This window comes from Porites lutea, chromosome 1, assembly GCF_958299795.1.
Source record: "Porites lutea chromosome 1, jaPorLute2.1, whole genome shotgun sequence".
Taxonomy (NCBI): Eukaryota; Metazoa; Cnidaria; class Anthozoa; order Scleractinia; family Poritidae; genus Porites; species Porites lutea.
Window position 1 is genome coordinate 57,156,803 of NC_133201.1, and position 19,347 is coordinate 57,176,149.

Genomic DNA, 19,347 nt, shown 5'->3' on the forward strand with positions numbered 1-19,347 from the left:
CCCCACCCGAACACGCGGATGTAGGCCATTCTGGTCGATAAACTGTAGGTCCAGTGCGAAGAAGAATGAAATAATCCCATGAATTCTAAAATTGTGGTCTCCTCTTTCGGAGTTATGGACTTGACTGCAATGACAAATTGTAAATGGACCGATGATGTTAAATTTGTAGCTTTTACTTGTTCAGGTGTATTCTTACCAACGGAAGACAGTTTTCTTTTGCCTGTAAAGATGCAACCAATTTTTGGCGGTGACAATGATCTGCACCCATTCGTGAATGAAGTGAGATTAATAAGATGACAAACGATTCCAGCTGATGAAGCTCTTGCCTCAAGCTTGTGACGTGAACTACAGCACTGAGTGGTCCTGTTTTTTCTTGGTCTGGCCAAAGTGTTGATTTTTGCAGCGTGGGTGAGATGATGAAGACGTGATGGAAGGTAAACTCACACCTAAAATTAATTCATATTATACTCTCCAAGGGAAAGGTTCTGTATTGGCTTAATACGTCATATTTTTTCGGGAAGATCCTAGCAGGTATTTATTAATTTCAAATACTGCTCTTTCGAAGTGCATTTCGTTATATTACATACAGAGCTCTCCAGTATGGTAAACTAAATGACGGTTACGCCGATCCTGGACTAATTTGAAGTCTGTTCTATACCTGAATTTTTTTTTAGATTTTTAGGCGTGATTTCCATATGCTATCGAGATCAGATAGGAAGGATTCTTCCTTAAGATCTGTGTGGCTTATTTCCTTTAACAACCTGTTCATGTTGTCCTTCAGCAGCATGATTGGAATGAAAATGTTGTTTTAATGAAGCCATAAACTGCTGTTTTGTTAAAAAAAAAAATGGAATCCAAGCTTTCGCCGATCGACAGCATCATCGCCGTTGATAAGCAAAAGTTTGAATTCCATTTTTATTTGAAAAAAAAAACACGCAGATACAAAGGCTTCTCATTAGAACAATAGATTCATTTCTTTTTTCATTGCTATAAACCCTTCTTCAATGTTGTATTCTTTGTTAATGAACGATATTTTTTCACTAGAGACGTTACGGTTTAGCTCGATTAGAGCGTATTCTACTATAGTGTTCGGCCACATGACCTATCTTTGGGTCCAAGGATAGTGCGATTTGTGTTATCCTTTCTTATGGAACATTGGTCGTTTGGGTCCCACCCGCTTCTTCGAATCGCATCCTGTATAGTTCTGCTTTGTTTCAGTCATCAAAAAAAGAGCAGAGTCTGGGTTAAAATTAAGGTTATATAGGATATATATGTCCAGGTACTGCACACCAAAAGTGATGCTGTTGAAGTTAAGGTGGATCAGTTTTGTCGGCAGTGAGTTACTGTACATGGGAATGATGTCGGTGCTGATTTAATCTCGAAGTTTTGGTGTTAGTTGTCTTCTTACAGATGTATAAAAATCCTTAAGGGTTTTGATATCTTTTGTTCTCTGCTTTAAAATTAATGCTTCAATTCATTCAATGCTCTGATTTGCTAATATCACGCTTTGTGCTACATCCTGCCTTACCCAAGTTCACTGGTTAAAGAGTTAAGTAAAGCGAGGTTGAAACCATGACGATACATAAACTAAGCAGTAAATAATTTACTGTTTACAATATGACAGCTGAATGGCTCCGCAGCCTTGTTTACCTTTCACACCCTGGACTACCAACTCATCTTTTTAATATGCCTAACATCGAGGTATTTTAGTCACCATCAACCCTTCCATTAGTATCACTTTTATACCGCTCATCTGAGATTGAAAGAAGTTGCCTATCTTGTGCTTAAATCAGTGTTGCTTATTGCCCTTAAATAATTTACTTACCACTAGAAACCTGGCCAAAAAGTGATAAAAACACGCTCGACAACGATGTGAGCTGGTTATAGTCAGCTTGTATCTGGATATAAGATTCAGATGAAGCCATTGCTAAAAGTTGGGTCCTGTCAAAGGCACTTCCCATTCCAAGACAGAATATCTTGACTCCAGACGATTTTAATGACCCAGCTACGTTCGATACGTCGTCTGTTGATTTCCCAGCCATCAACACCAAAAGAATTTTGGACGCTTCTTGGCGTGATTGGGCAAAAATCTGTGACTGGCAAGTGCGTAGGCCTTGTCCTGCTACGCATGCTCCTCCCATCAATGTCAAACTTGTAATGGCGGAATCAATTTCACTCGCTGAGCTGTACTTGCTGAAGTCAAACGACACGGATGCTGAAGCACCAAATAGTACCAGGCCTATTCGGTACGCCGTTGGTGAGATAGTGCAGCTGGAATAAACTGATTTAATAAACTGGAGGCATAGCTTGAAATTGGCTTCCCCACCTATACTGCTGGAAGCATCGAGCATGAAAGCCAGATCAACAGCACCTTTGAAAAAGCGCGAAACAGTTTCACTTTCTTTTACATTCTTATTACTATGCTTTGGTGATTCTATCCAATCTCTCATACCCTGCATGCATCAAATTCCTCATGATGTGTTATGAACCCGTTGGTCACTACGAGCAGGCATGTTGAATACTATAATAGCAATTCCTTTCTTCCTGCACGATCCATAGAACTTACAGTACAACAACAGCAACAACAAAAATAACGACAGTAAAAGCGTCTGGTTCATTTCATGTTATCGTCTCACTTTCAACAAAGAACAGGTCGTTCAAGTTTTCACATTGTTCAATTACAGAAATTGAATTGGTTCTATTAACAAACACAAGCGATGGATTCACAATCAAACTTAATTTTTTTTTTTTTTAACGGATGTATACCACATCACGTGCATGCATTGTATTCTTATAATAAAGGAATATGTGTACCCGCCACACAATACCGTCTACAATAGTTTATTCAGATCGTATTAAATTTACCAAATTGGTTAAAATTGTACAGTTTTGCCACTGTACGTACACCTCCTAGGATTATCGCAACACCTCAACCTCTTTACCTGTATATTGTACCTGCAATATGTACTACATATTTCTCTTGTTCAGGGAATCAGGCTAATTATTACTGACTCTCATAGACGCTGGCGGACCTAGCTAATCCCTGTCATCTCCGGCCTATGAATAATGATTGGAAAAGATTACGGTACCTAAATGATTAGAAATGCATGCTTGCTAGTACTATTCAAGCCAAAAGACGTAGATGCGCATGGAGAGACTTATTTTTCGGAAAGTGAGCGCAAGTTATACAGCTATTGTTTGATAAATATTCAAATTAAGAACTGATTCAGCGGGAAGAGATGAGGCGTGAAGGTGGCAAACAATTTTTACCAAAATGTTTGACTGACGAGTGCGATTGTGGAAACAGCACTAATTTGCGGGAACTTGCTGTCATTGTGGCGTGATAATGTGGCGAATACTAAAAAATACAGCTATTTATTTATCTGTTTTTTCTCCATGAAATGAAAGCTGCTGTAACTATTGCATTTAGTTAAGGGGATAAGTATACCGTTAAACATGGATCGATGAAAATTTCTGACAACCCACGTTTCTAGAAGCTGAAGTATTCCCTCAACCCAGTAACGCACGGTTCAACGCATTTTTGTCAATAAAATTGATGCTGCAATTCTTGTTTGAAAAACAAGAGTATCATGCTTTGTTGGAGGTTGAGATAAGCTGACTCAACATTCTGTAATTATTTTGAAGGCTGGGTTGGAAGAGATTAGAATCTCTATTACATGGTAAGGCAAAACCCGCTTAAAACAAACAGCAATGAGACATGCCGCGTTGTCCGTATCATCCTGATGCCCGTACTAAGCGGGGTCTCGGAAACAACGTCAGAGACACATGTTTTATTGATATATAGACCAAAGCAGAGAAAGGAGAAGACGGACAGGACCAAGGACAACAAAGACTGCACCGGTAAAAAGGGTGAACAGGGAAAATGTTTACAATTATCACTCGAGACACAGAAAAGTTTCTGTGATGTCCTTAAATACGGGTGTCTGTATGAGCAGTTAATTTTAGAGAAAATATGTGGGATTCCGTTAGAACAAAGAAAACTGTCCGTTTTACTGGGGTGTCGGAATTAGGGGGGTGTCCGTACAGCGGAATTCCACTGTACGTTGAAAGCTGTGGAACTCAACAGCGGCAACATTTTAAAAAAATGTGAATCGTGCGTCACTGGCTTGTTGCTAAAATCATTAGTTTGAGGTGGACGACACCGTATAGCGATTTTAAACTAAAGTGTATATCCATATGTTATAAAACTGCGATGACTTTGTTTTTTAACAACAACAACAAAAAATCACGTTCATCTCGAAATTATAAATAAATGGGCGGGAATTTTATTGCATGTTAAAGTTAGGAGTGCAATGGACACTGCAATCTATGTAACCTTTGGTGAGAGACAAAATATAGAGATGCATCAAGCATTTCAAAGATATAAAAGCATACGGGCACTGAGGATCTAGAAGTATCTTTCTATCCTCATCCTCATCGCCATATTCTTAAATTTTGGATGTACGAATAATACTTTTCTTCATAAAATAAACTCCTCATCGCATATAATCGGCTGGTAATAAAAGTTGTCAAGACTCTTGCGAGACAGCCCCTAGACAAAAGTGATTTTCAACATTAGACAGTATGCAAAATAAAGTACCTGCGGCTCCTCCAGCAGCCCCAGTTGCTCCCGCTCCTCCAGCGGCTCCGCTGCTACCTCCGGTGGCTGATATTCCTCCAGCTAACAAAAAGAATATTTTTATGTCTTGTTCAGTTTTCGGAGGTCAATTAACACAACTTAATTCTTTCACGTGTCATTCAATGATTTCATGATTTTAGAAAGTTAGTTACTAGATCCATGTAACCAGTTTAACTTCCCTCAAGAACTGTCCCTTTCGGTGTTCTTCCTAAATTTGTTAGCATGGTGTGTAGTTCAAAGAAGGTTTTATCATAGCGTACAAGTGACAGCCCATAATAAGACCACATTGAAAACATAACAGGTTTACCTTGACTTATGAGGCCGATAAACTGCTGAGAAATGCCAGACAACGCCGAGAACGTAGAAACAGAAAGGAAGTATTCAGCTGAAGAAGCCATGGTGGTCATCTGCTCCTTATCATAGCTCCCTCCCAACCCAAGGCATAGTATTTTAACACCACTTTCTTTGATTGCAGAGGCGGAACTCGTAATAGAGTCCGTTGACTTCCCGGCCATCATTACCACAAGAAGGCGCGCACTTACACTTGCCCCTGCACTCGAAGAACTGGCACTGGCTCCACCACCTCCAGCGCCGGCAAAAAGTGATGATTGACAAGAGGACAGAGCCGCACCGGCCGCGCAGGAACCACCAACGAGTTTCACCTGATTAAAAGAATAATCAATAGACAAGGCACTTTTTTTATGTTTATTTAAGATTTTGATAATCGAAGGAAGATTTGCCCCTCCCAACGTCACCTCCAGTCAGAAAAAAAAAAAATAAAATGAATGTTTAATTACGCTAACGAATATATACGCAGTAAAATTACTAACCTGACCCAAAGCAGCATCAACGTCCGAGATTGAGGAATATTTGCTAAAGTCAAAAACGACTTGAGCTGAACTTCCAAATATAACCAGAGCAAAGCGAATTCCACCACCCATACCAAACGCATGAAATACAACCTTGATAAAATCGATACACAATTTGAAGTTTGCTTCGCCTTGGATACTACCTGACGCGTCAAGCATGAAGGCCAGATCACATGAACCTAAAATATAACAAGGAGAACTGTGGGCTATTATTAGAAGTATCAAGTAATTTTAGAACCTTTATGGTAGTAAATATTGCCCGTTCTACTGTGATTTTTCCAATTTACAAGGCAAAGGTTATAAACCCGCCTTTTCTAATGTAATGTATTAAACATGACCATTGTCACAACGCTTTGCAAAAAAAAAAAAAATGCTTGAAACGTTATATCAATATCTTAAACTTAATACAGAAATAGGAAACGCCATAATTAGCAAACCTCCTCCTGCTCCTCCTGCTGTTCCGCCTGCTGCCCCCGCTGCTCCACCACTGCCGCTGACACTAACTCCACCAGCTAAAACAAGAATAAATAACTTACGGATTGGACATCAAGAGAAATTCAAATACATTAGTACAAATCCACACCTTTGTGAGACAGAACTCTACGGTATTCTCTAATAAAAAATCGCTATGCTCAACACTGTTGCACCAAAATTTTGTATTCAAAATTGGACTTTTGAGGTAGCCTCTTTTTGTTGGGAAGAAAAATGACTAATGAGATGATCAAAATACTATGTCACGATTGTAGCTCACAAATAACTGCTAACATCGCATTTATTACCTCCTAGTGTCCTAGGGAGTGAAATAACTCTGAAGATACTATTTCTTTGAGACGCGCGTGGACGTGAGGGAATGTTGATTTTAAACTGGCCATAGCTAGTTGTTCAAAGGTGGATAATAAGTAAATATTTTTCGTTTGATAGCGCAATCAGTTGTTACTTAGCAATTAATGAATGTGGTTGAGTAGGATGTGAAGAATTAAGGCCGTCCCCTCCGAGATGTGCTTAATTCTTCATACCCTACGAAAGCCGAATTCATTAATCGCTTTATTATTCATTCAAAATAATTCCTAGGTTAAAAAACATAGCTAAAACATGCTTACCTGCATCAATGTTAAGTTTATCTTCGATAGTGCATGTTTGGGTTTGTCCAGCTCCGCAAATATTCGGCAAATAGCAGATGTCGCCCTCCGAGTTGTCTTCTCGCTGTTTTTGCTATGTTTTTGGCCATTATTTCGTCTAGTTCCAGCTGTAGTTCTTACTCTTGAAACGAGTGAAGTGTCCGCCAATTTAGTTTTCACAACGAAAACAACTCAACCTCGTCCCCAGGACTTCTCGGTTAATGGTGCATTAACCTGTAGAAGGCTGTATTTTTGACGTCATTTCCTCGTTAAACTCAAAATTTTTTCAAATTTGGTCATCAGTAACTGGTTATCGTGAATAATGCGTGTGCTTTTAGCCAATCAGAATTGAATTGAATTGAATTTGAATGAATAATAATAATACTTATACGCTGGATAGGGTTTTACCCGGTGGATAAAACTGTGCAGCCTTTGGACAGCCGGATTTTGCGTTATTAAAGTAAAATCTTTGTCTTCTGTTACTTTTTAGCATACCAGCTATAAGCCTTCATCATGAAAAAGGAAAATATTCATGCAGTCAAGTACCTTGCGATATCAGTGATGTTAACTGTCCACTCATACCAGCTAAGGCACTAAACGAAGCACAGGATAAAGTGTAAGACGACGAGTAGGCCATAGATGAAAGTTGCACCTGATCAACGGAACTTCCTATTCCAACAACAATCGTCTTAACGCCGACTTCCTTAAGAGCTGATCCCCCGCCTGCAGGATTGTCAGAAGACTTCCCCGCTATGAGTACAATCAATAGGCGTGCTCGTCCACTAGCAGCACCAGTAAACAGTGAAGACTGGCACTGGGTGAGGGCAGCATTTGCGGCGCATCCACCACCAATCAGCGTCACACTCGCAATTGCCGAATCAACTTCAGAGACTGCAGTGTATTGTGTAAATCCAAATACAATCTGACAGGATCAGGAGTTTTTTGCGTGAGCCACAATAAAACGGTTTTGCCAAAATTCATTTAAAACGTTTTTTTAAAAGAAATGCTTGAGCATTTTTCAAAACGACTCTAAGGCCTGGTTTAGGTGTACGCCGAACTTTTCATGAGCCGAATACATTGAATTAAGTACATAAAAAGTTCGGCGTCTGAATCAATTAGGAACGGCTCAGCCGCTCTTTTCGCCTAGTCCGCCCAGGAATTTCGCCTTTGGAGTTACTTTGGAATGGCTTTGATTCAGAGGCCAAACTTTTCATGTACCGAACCTAATGCATAAATTATTATAACGTATTTTGCAAGTACTTTGACCGAAATGAGCATTTTTGGCCTTTTGAACTTAGTTCAGCTGCAAATAAGATCGACGTCTGAATCAAATCAGCCGGTCTAAATAATTTGGGTCGGCCTTAATTCGAATTAGGTTCGGCTCATGAAAAGGTCGGCGTCTGAACCGGGCATTACTGTTTCCATTTGCAGAAATAAAGCAACAAAAACATAAAACATTATACTCGGGTGTATACATTTTTTGAAGTCTGACAAAAAAGATTCCAGTATTTTGGGGTAGTTATGGGCGATTTAGGCTAAATTAATTAGTTTCTTAACTTCTATTGAGGAGATTACTTTTTTTGACAAGATTATCAGTTTATGACGAGATCCAAAAAAAAAAAAACAAGAAACTTGGGTTTGTCTTTAGAATTAAGTATTTACTCACAGGCTGTACATTTCAAACCTTCTTTATGCAAGGTCCATGAAGACATTTAAAATGTTTTTTTTATCTATTCATATAAAACTGTTTTTGTTGTTGTGGAAATTACGGTAACTTTTATATTAATTTGTAATTACAGTTTGGTACATTATTTTGTTGCAATATAAATTTGCAACCTCAAAGTAAAACTCCTTAATTAAATTATAATATATTTGTAACCCACATATTAGGACCTTTTTGATTTTGCTTCGTTAAACAGGTTCTTATATTTTTGGGTATTAAAGTGGCAAATTTCTGCCAGCAGGTTTGTTAAAACCTTTTCTTTTTTTTTTGCGAGCTGGTTTTTATTGTACCTCCAACGGTAAACAAATGATAACATGATAGGACTTTAAAGTTTGGCAAAAGAGCTTCCCAGGAAGTTTAAGGAGACGGCAAACGTGAATTTCACACTGGCGTACCTTGACACTGCTACCAAAAACAACTAATCCATATCGAAAACTGCTGCTCATTGTAAAGGAATGGAAAATAGTCTTGACGAATTCCATGATAAGTTTGAAGTTTGCCTCTCCACCTATGCTTGATGACACATCAACCATGAAAGCCAAATCGCAACCACCTTCAAAAAAACCACCGCGGCTCTGAATACAACGGACAAATTAATAATAATAATGATACTACTACTACTACTACTACTACTACTACTACTACTACTACTACTACTACTACTACTACTACTACTACTACTACTACTACTACTACTACTACTACTACTACTACTACTACTACTACTACTACTACTACTACTACTACTACTACTACTACTACTACTACTACTACTACTACTACTACTACTACTACTACTACTACTACTACTACTACTACTACTACTACTACTACTACTACTACTACTACTACTACTACTACTACTACTACTACTACTACTACTACTACTACTACTACTACTACTACTACTACTACTACTACTACTACTACTACTACTACTACTACTACTACTACTACTACTACTACTACTACTACTACTACTACTACTACTACTACTACTACTACTACTACTACTACTACTACTACTACTACTACTACTACTACTACTACTACTACTACTACTACTACTACTACTACTACTACTACTACTACTACTACTACTACTACTACTACTACTACTACTACTACTACTACTACTACTACTACTACTACTACTACTACTACTACTACTACTACTACTACTACTACTACTACTACTACTACTACTACTACTACTACTACTACTACTACTACTACTACTACTACTACTACTACTACTACTACTACTACTACTACTACTACTACTACTACTACTACTACTACTACTACTACTACTACTACTACTACTACTACTACTACTACTACTACTACTACTACTACTACTACTACTACTACTACTACTACTACTACTACTACTACTACTACTACTACTACTACTACTACTACTACTACTACTACTACTACTACTACTACTACTACTACTACTACTACTACTACTACTACTACTACTACTACTACTACTACTACTACTACTACTACTACTACTACTACTACTACTACTACTACTACTACTACTACTACTACTACTACTACTACTACTACTACTACTACTACTACTACTACTACTACTACTACTACTACTACTACTACTACTACTACTACTACTACTACTACTACTACTACTACTACTACTACTACTACTACTACTACTACTACTACTACTACTACTACTACTACTACTACTACTACTACTACTACTACTACTACTACTACTACTACTACTACTACTACTACTACTACTACTACTACTACTACTACTACTACTACTACTAGTACTACTACTACTAGTACTACTACTACTACTACTACTACTACTACTACTACTACTAGTACTACTACTACTACTACTACTACTACTACTACTACTACTACTAGTACTACTACTACTAGTACTACTACTACTACTACTACTACTACTACTACTACTACTACTAGTACTACTACTACTACTACTACTACTACTACTACTACTAGTACTACTACTACTACTACTACTACTACTACTACTACTACTACTACTAGTACTACTACTACTACTACTAGTACTACTACTACTAGTACTACTACTACTAGTACTACTACTACTACTACTACTACTACTACTACTAGTACTACTACTACTAGTACTACTACTACTACTACTACTACTACTACTACTACTACTACTACTACTGCTACTGCTACTGCTACTGCTACTGCTACTGCTACTGCTACTGCTACTGCTACTGCTACTGCTACTGCTACTGCTACTGCTACTGCTACTGCTACTGCTACTGCTACTGCTACTGCTACTGCTACTGCTACTGCTACTGCTACTGCTACTGCTACTGCTACTGCTACTGCTACTGCTACTGCTACTGCTACTGCTACTGCTACTGCTACTGCTACTGCTACTGCTACTGCTACTGCTACTACTACTACTACTACTACTACTACTACTACTACTACTAATAATACACGTCTTGATTTCTGGACTTGTGATAGCGGGTACAGAAAAGCAACTAGGTAAATGAAACTCGATGTCAATACACTTGACCAGCACAAAGCTCAAGGAGGAGCGAGAGAACAACACTTTTTTATATATAATGCTTATGTTTGTGTGTGCTCAGTTTAATAATGTTCCTGGAAGCAAATATGAATAGATAGTGCACTTGTAATATTGAGATGAGAATTATAGGAAACAGGCTACTTAGAAGACCTCGAGCGGAAATGCTGGATAGAGTGAAGGATGGCGGCCCTTACGTAGCGGTCAAAAGGCGTGCCTTAGACCCGGGGGGGTACTTTAGGACTTTTTGGATGGGGATGTGCCGCTGGGACCCTGGAACACAAAGCCTATACCAGAGCTAGTTCAAGTAAATTTCGCTACCCTACGCTAGACTAAACTCCCCAAATCCCCCCTGTCCTAGAGTAGCTGTTTTCCAAAACAACTGAGGTCACTAGCACAGTCCAGCCAAAAATGATTTTTTTATATTCTTGAGTGGCAATTACTGGTTTCCTTAGTCTAGACTAAAATCTTCAGCCAATTGGTCAGTTTAAATGGAAAATGATACCATCTTCTAGACCCAAACTCTCTGATTTATATACCCTATCCCAGAGTGAACTGCTTGAAAACCATACACTTCACAGCGCACAGCGGCACATATCTATATAGTCCATATATGGCAGTACCCCCCCCTCCCCAGGGGCCTTAAATCGGGGACTATATGCAAGGACCTGACTGTGGGCAGAACACACATACATCTAGACAAGTAAGACACTTTCTTGAAAGCTACCTTATACCAGGCACTAGTTTAAAACCGTTAATAACTTAATTGCTAGTTTTCCCATCTAAAGCTTATTTCATGTGTGTCGTTCTCTGGTGCTATCTTTAAAGGTTTGGGCTTGATCGTCAAGTTTTCATTTTCGCAAAATACATAGATCGTACTTACTCCCTCCCCCTGAGGCGCCAGCTGCTCCTCCCGCTAAAAAAGAAGAAAATAGAACTAAATAAAGGAAAAAAAGAAAAAACCCGGATATTGACTGTTTTGCCAGTCTAACATTTATTCACTTAAATGACTTCGTAACATTATGTGGGCATTCACCGCATTACATAACTCTAATTTTACCAGTGTCGAGGCCCCTCTTTGCATTCACTTCAATCATGATGACTCATGCACTTTGTAAAGGGTACTGTAAATATATATGTTGTCTTGAACTGTAAGTTTCATATTCCTCTGACGTATTTCTACACCTTACTTATGTCGCCGTCGCATATTTCCGTCACTCACTTCATTACCAAGCTTGTATAGTCTACCATGTAATGTAGCGTCCTGGCGTTTTGTCACGTTCGACTCCTAATCCAGTTTTGTCTGTCCATCATATAGTTTACTTTAACGTTGTTATTTCACCAAGTAATGTCCTCTTCCCCTCTCGTCAGACGTCATGTCAGCTACTTTGTCTAGAAGGCATCCCCAATGTCCACAAGTAAATGGGGTTTCATGTCGTACCTGGCATAATGACTTACCACTGCCACCAGCTCCGGCACTGCCTGATGCACCAGTGCCGCCCGATGTGCCGGCGCTGCCCGATGTACTACTGGATGAACTAGATGATCCTTGACTAATAGAACCACCCGAAACAGAACCTCCAGAAGTTCCTCCTGACGAAATTGAGCCCGAGACTTGAAAACCACCTCTTCGGTTGCCAAGACTGTTAATGAACTGACTTTGAATATCTCTAACTGCGTACAGAATTTATACATAAAACAAGATGGCAATTTTTGACATGGATGCTAGCCAATGTGATCTGAAATATTGGAGGACTAGATGTAGAATATGTAGGAATGACGAAACCTTTATACGGATGCTAGCAAGCAAACTGTAGTAGTCAGCCAGTTTTACTATTGGCTACATTGTTTTAGAAGCTTACCAGGAGAAAGAAACCAAAATCAAGAAACTAAGGCACCAAATAAACAAGCTTTCACCTGCCAAATTTTGAATGCACCCTAAATTCTCTATTAAGCCCACCCCCTCCAAAAAAAAAAAAACAACAACTCTCCCCTAATTATTGTTCAACTAATAAAGGAGAGATTTTTTTGATCAATCAAGACGATAAAAATTTGTGTGGACTGATCCGGGATGGTCCAGCTAGTAGTTTGTAAGTTAATACTCGGCTGCATGACTTCAAAACTTCATTTTCTTGAGCTTCTTCACTTTGTATTCTAGTTCTTTATGGAGAACTGATATTATCGTCTTTTCTAAATCAAATAAGTCCACCGTCTCTATTTAGTCCCCCTCAAACGGTCTTAAGTCCTAAGAATGGGCTATTAGTTTTTTTATCGCATAAACAAATTGACATGAGGAAGGGTCTCCGTCAAGACCTTGATCAGCTAACCAGACATTTTAGTGGGAAATTAAAGTATGTCCAAGTTGTACTCACTTTTCCCCTCAGCGACAGCTTGAACAGCAGCTGTAAAATTTAAAAAAAAGCTTTTGTCATTATGCGTTAGTTTTTTTGTGAATTTAGATTAGGGCATTATCAGTTTGGGGAACGAAAAAAGAGAAATCTGCATAGCGTAAAAAACGAATTGTAAAAATGGGGAATCCCACTCGCGTTGAATTAGATGCAGATGTAGGAATTAAACCGTAAATTTAAAAATAATAAAAATTGCTTTTTAAATGTTTGCTAACTTCGTGCAATGTTAAGTTTTTTAAGGGATTTGGGTCTCGGAAAAGTCTTAAAAGAGAGAAGGGACAATTAACAAAGACCCGTTTCACCAAGATTTCATGCTGTACACGCATGTTCCGATTTCCCACCTTTGCAAAGTTTTTCTTGTAATGTTGTCACTATAGTCATCATGTCGGGAAAGTCGGCAGTTAAAACATTTTCCTTTGTAGCCGCCATGCTTATTAATTGTTTTTCATTGTAGTTTTTTCCCAATCCAACGGCGAATATGACCACCCCAATCTCTCTAAGTTCCTCTGAAGGCTTTACTACATCGTCATTGGCGCGTCCGTCAGTCAAAATAACCAGTACACGTGGAACACCTGGCCTAGCGTCGTTAAAAAGTTGGTCTTTTGACATTGTTAGCGCAAGTCCAGTTTTTGTCCTGTACCCAGGGTGTTTTATATTGTCAATTGCTGTTTCAAGCTGAGCTTTAGTTGTGTATTGATTAAAGTTGAATTGAAGTTCACTTCTTGATGAGAAGACGATCGCTCCGACCCTTGTGTCCGCCGGGGAAATAACAAAAGCTCTCGTCAATGATTTTACAAAATCCAAACACTTTTTAAAATTTCCTTTTCCATACATCTCTATGCTGCCGGAACCGTCGATAACGAAACCCAGATCAAGTTGTGTTTTGCAGGCTGAGAATAATGCCAAGCAAGAAGATAAATTAACAGTGAGAGAACACGCTTAAAATGACGGGTATTTCAGAGCAATGCTCTCTGTCCTCCTCGTGTCTCTCATGCAGTTATAAGCCATGGATGGCTGAATTTTTTTTTCGAATCTTGCATCACAGGATAAAATCGAATGTCTCTGCAAGACTGTAAGAAGGCAAGAAAACGAAAATACACTTTTCCTCAGGCTGACGCCATAGTTTCTCGCCTCTCACGATCACGTGTCACGCTTAGCCCTGCACTTTCTTTGAAGAAACTAGGAGGCTATTCACAGTCGACAGTATCTTGTTGTCAAACCCTAAACTGTTAGACTTGAACCGTGCGTATGAATAGTAATTAGGCCCAAATACCCGAAAAAGTCTTAGTGAATAGCCAATCGCATTTTCACCCCCTAAACTTGTAGCCAGTAAGTAAATGTCATCTGATAACCAAAATAAATTACAAAACCCCTACTACTTCCGCCTTTGACCTTGTATACATGAACTTCGCAGAATAGTGCATGCAATACTGGAGTAGATATGCTTTGAATGACGCAGATGCTTTTTTTTTTTTTTTATTATGACTTGTAGCTCTGAGGTCCACAAGCAATTGACAAATGTTTGGCAACCAAATAAAGGAGGCTGCATTTTATACTGTTGAACAGCATTTCTCTACATAGTACAAAAAAAGCGTCTCTTCGATCGTCTTTCCCCCTTGAAGCTTGTACTTCGTTGCAAGGCTTTTAGCTTTTAGCATCTTATAGCTAGATACCTTAGTTTTAATTTGTACCCTTTGCAACCTAACACAATGACGTCAAACCTAATAGACTATGTCAAAGTTTTTTGACCCCAGCTATGATTGTGCTCAGTTATAGTCAAAGACTTTAACTGATACTTGTCTACTTTAAATTAGTCATGGTGAAATCACCTGCAAAGCTTGTAAAAAAATGTGAAGGTCGGGACGCTCTCAGCGACATATTGCAGCGGCATGTCGGGGCTACAAATCACTCCTTGTATACAGGTAGGGAGAGAGCGCGCACAAATCTCTTCGTATTTACCTAGGAATTTCAGTGAAAACCGCTACCTTCGGAACATAATTTTTTCGCCGCAACAAGTTGCACAAATTCAGTCTGATTTGACTTTGTGTGACCTGTGAGGGCGACAAAATGATGTTATGCAGACCAAGATTTCCACGAAAATTCTCAGTCTGTACACACGAATCGATTTCATGCCGCTCCGACTCGTCGCCGCAACCTGTTGCTGCAACTTCTCTCCTATTGTTCTGCGATCTTAGGCAAAATTTAGGCTTTACGTTATTTGTCAATGATTTTCAATCATTTTGTTAAATCTTCTTTTACTAAACATGCTCTACTTGGGTGAATGAGGCAGAAGTTAGATTAAGCAATTCGTACTACCTTTAACCGATGAAATATCAAACGGTCTTGGAAGAAGAACGTGGGTGCTGAAATGTCGTTTGTCTCCTCTGAGGTCTTGTACCTGAGACTTCATTTGTGAATCACGCCTGTGCCATTTGCCTTTTATTATATTTGAAGACTTCTGCTTCTTTTGAGATACCAAAGTATTTTCCCCGAGTCCGATTCTCTCGATCAAAAATCTACTAGAGACATGGTGGCATTTTGGTCCTAGAAAGAAATATTTATTGATCATTTGAGCAAAATATATAGTTTGGTCTATAACGAGCATATGTTTTAAGGGTTCAAATTTAGTTTTTATTACACTGAGGTAAAGTTTGAATCAAAAAGTTTTATTTTTTACACACAGCATATAGCATATACAATGATTACTGATAACTCTTTTTTCATTTGAAGTACAGTCAAAATGTGAGAGGATTATAAATACTTAAGAAAATAATAATATTAATAGTGATGCCGTTAAAAAAAATTGGTTGTGAGGACCCCGGTTTAACTACATTTACGATTAAGGAATTGAAGAAGAAGAATCAGAAGATAACAGTTAGTTCATCCCTTATCTATTCTGTTTTTTTATTTTTGTTTTTAAACAACTATTTTATTTTTATCTAGTTATTATTTTTACTACAGGCCGCGTTAGATCGTTTAGAACTTCGACTCTATCTAAAAGAAACGAGATGATTATGATAAATCCAGTTGTTATATGACACTGGAAACGCATAATTATATAACTTCATTCGGGTTTATTCTATGGCGATTGAATGAACTTTTATGAAATAATAATAAGTTCCGACCCAAAGAGCAAACGCTGTTTAAGAATCTTGACCTTACCTCTATTTCCGCGGCGGGAAGCTTTTGAAAAACCACTCAAGACAAGGACATTACACGCGAAGAGGACCATAAGTGTACTATACATCCCTAATGATAGAGAAAATAACAAATACAACCTGTTAAATTCTAAACAGATCCTCATTGCAAACAATTTTTCTTCACTTCCTCTATAACCATAGCTCTTGCTATGTTAATATAATTTGCAGTTTTTAAGGTAACACTTACTTTATCTAAGTCTCACTTCAGTACTCTTTTCCTGGTTTTCAAAATAAAATCTGGATTCGGTTACGCCATATCATGGAGTCGTATTTCCTCCGATGCTTTGTCTACAGTGACGCATTAAGGACACGAAAAGAACAACAATGCATATTTGATCGAGATGATTATGAAGAGGCGATACCAGCGCCTCCCTAGGATCACGAACATTTGGCTAAGTTAAAGGACTAAGTGACTGAGTGGTTGAGCAGGTAACCAAAGTAAACTCATCTTGTACTAAGAAGGTGGCCTTTTATTGCTGACGAAGCGTGTTGACCTTTCACGGGTGGTTACGGTCACTTAAGAGATGCATGAGTGGGACGTTACATATAAAAAGTTAAAGACAAAATAGATCAGTTTAAAATAATTATTTCTCTTTTAACTAGTTTGATGGTGAACGATTGACTATAAAAACTCTTTATATTTATAAATTTTGTCTTTAGAAAATCTATGCATTTGTTAATTTTTTGTGGAGTGCATAGCTAAAAAAGACTACTCACCAATAGAAACCCGGTGGGTCTTAACAATACATGGGCTTTCAATGAGAACTTAATTTTCCACTGGGTTTCAATTTAGGTTACTATTAACGATGAAGTAATTGAATCATGTCATATAAATATATTACAGAATGGTCTATAAATCGGCAATTGCCGTTCAAAACCGTTTAATTCTTTGTCGTCTAAAATAACTATTATCATTATTATAATTATTATTGTTCATATCTCACTCTACTAGTTGTATCGGTGCTCACATATCCCTAAGTCATCAAGCTATTTCCTGTAGCCTTAGGTGTCTAAAGCCTTCTTCTTCTTTTTTTTAATATTTGGGGGGGGGGGGGGGGGGGGGGGGGTATTCCTACGGACTAACCGGCACCAGCTTACCAACAGAACAGCTGTTATGTGCTCCATTTAACACGTTTATAAGCGCCACCCTCGATGTTAATTATGTTAGTCTAGTACGAAAAATAATCGTCTTTAAAACAAATATTTGTTGCGTTCAATTTTCACATAAACTCCTCCCTCCACTTAACGAACGCCTTTCCAGAATAAGCATCACCGCGTGAAAAATATAATGAGCGCCGCAGCGCTTGTTACCTTTATGTTTCAACTCAATAGCCTATAATTGGCTGTTCAACAGGCTGAATGATCTACAATATAAGCGTGCGCTGGAGCTAAAAACCTAGGCCGAAGCCTAAAAATGAAGACTATCCACGAAGCAGGCTATAATAAAATTATATTTGGCTATATAAAAGTATGAAAGAAAAAAAATAGCAGCTACTTTACGGTGTCATTAAAACCTTTTCAACCCCGGAGGGTTTTTGAGCCACCGCGCTCCCTAGCTCCCTCAACCAAAAAGTTGAATAACTTCAAATTGTTCAAGCTATGACCAGACTTAGCGAATTTTCCATAAATTTATACATTTTCTAAAGCGAGTCCTCTGAAACAAAAGAATGTGCTAATGAGGCAACATGGCTGGCATTCGAACGCCTGTTATAATAAGGAGCTTTTGTGAGCGTGTTTTCGTGTTTAGCACCAAATTCCTATAGATCGATGGTCACATTTTAAAGTGGTGTATTTCAACATAGAGTTCTCCAAGTTTCGATGACCAGGTTTTTTCAAAATTTGCATTGTTTTCTTAAACAAAAGTTTTACTTCTATTTTTACCTATTGAATAATTATTATATCATACTTGATTTGGCATTTTTTTACCATCCAAGTTATTATAATTGTTAATGAAATCCAGGTTTTTTAGTGAATAGTTCGGTAACAATCACAAATTTAACATGACTAACAGGCAGATGCACGGTTGAATTTTAAACAGTGTTGGTTTCGTTCGAAATTTCACAACTTGCAGATGTTTTTGCTTCCTGGGCATCATTTTATACTCAGATAAAATTTTCTATTCACCTACTGAAGGCCTTGCCGGCCATAACCGGGGTCGTCCCCGGTGTAATATAATTCACTGATTCGTTTTCTTTGTTTTATGGACCATTGTCAGGGTTAGGTTCATTGTTAAGGATGTTTGTTTTCTTTGTTTTAAGTGAGCTGTGAATAAAATTATTGGACGAAGTTGAGCAAAATATCGCAATTTGTCAGTGGCGAGCAGATCAATTATTTGCCGAAGCCGAAGGCTGAGGCAAAATAATTGATGTGCGAGAGACTGGCAAATCGCGATATTTTGCGATAACCGAATTAAAAATTGTTTTATCATTCGACCACCAAGTTTGTTTTTCTTAACGACCACCTTCGGGAAGCAAAGCCATCTGCCTTTCTTTACGCAAGAACGATCGCAAGAAGGGGAGGCGTGGTTTCGTTTACGCATGAGCAGAATATTATTTGCAGCAAAACACAGTTGGACGACATTGCGCATGAGCAGACCATTATTTGTAGGCAGTTATTTGCAGTCACGTGGTGGGCTTTCGGCCAATGAAAGGGAAGAAAAATTTTCATCGAATAATAATAAAATATATTACACCAGAGATAAACCCAAAACCAGCCGTACAGGACTGTACTGCTTTGAAACATGCATTTTTCTCAATCGCATGAACATTTCATGCCTTAACTGTCAGTTGAGAGCACTGAGTGGAAA

General features: G+C 38.4%; 1 protein-coding gene across 1 annotated transcript in view; it reads right to left on the reverse strand.

The window, feature by feature from the left end:
• LOC140932618 (uncharacterized) overlaps positions 1–15,751 on the reverse strand; it is a 28,858-nt gene extending 13,107 nt beyond the window's left edge. Inside the window, exons 1-12 of the mRNA XM_073382133.1 lie at positions 15,658–15,751; positions 13,683–14,231; positions 13,306–13,335; positions 12,398–12,607; positions 11,817–11,849; positions 8,745–8,902; positions 7,173–7,548; positions 5,946–6,020; positions 5,470–5,687; positions 4,947–5,301; positions 4,601–4,681; positions 1,826–2,371 (exon numbers count right to left, since the gene is read on the reverse strand). Of these exons, the coding sequence (XP_073238234.1) occupies positions 1,826–2,371; positions 4,601–4,681; positions 4,947–5,301; positions 5,470–5,687; positions 5,946–6,020; positions 7,173–7,548; positions 8,745–8,902; positions 11,817–11,849; positions 12,398–12,607; positions 13,306–13,335; positions 13,683–14,231; positions 15,658–15,751 (2,725 nt within the window). The remainder of the gene's footprint in view (positions 1–1,825; positions 2,372–4,600; positions 4,682–4,946; positions 5,302–5,469; positions 5,688–5,945; positions 6,021–7,172; positions 7,549–8,744; positions 8,903–11,816; positions 11,850–12,397; positions 12,608–13,305; positions 13,336–13,682; positions 14,232–15,657) is intronic.
• Positions 15,752–19,347: the final 3,596 nt, after the last annotated feature.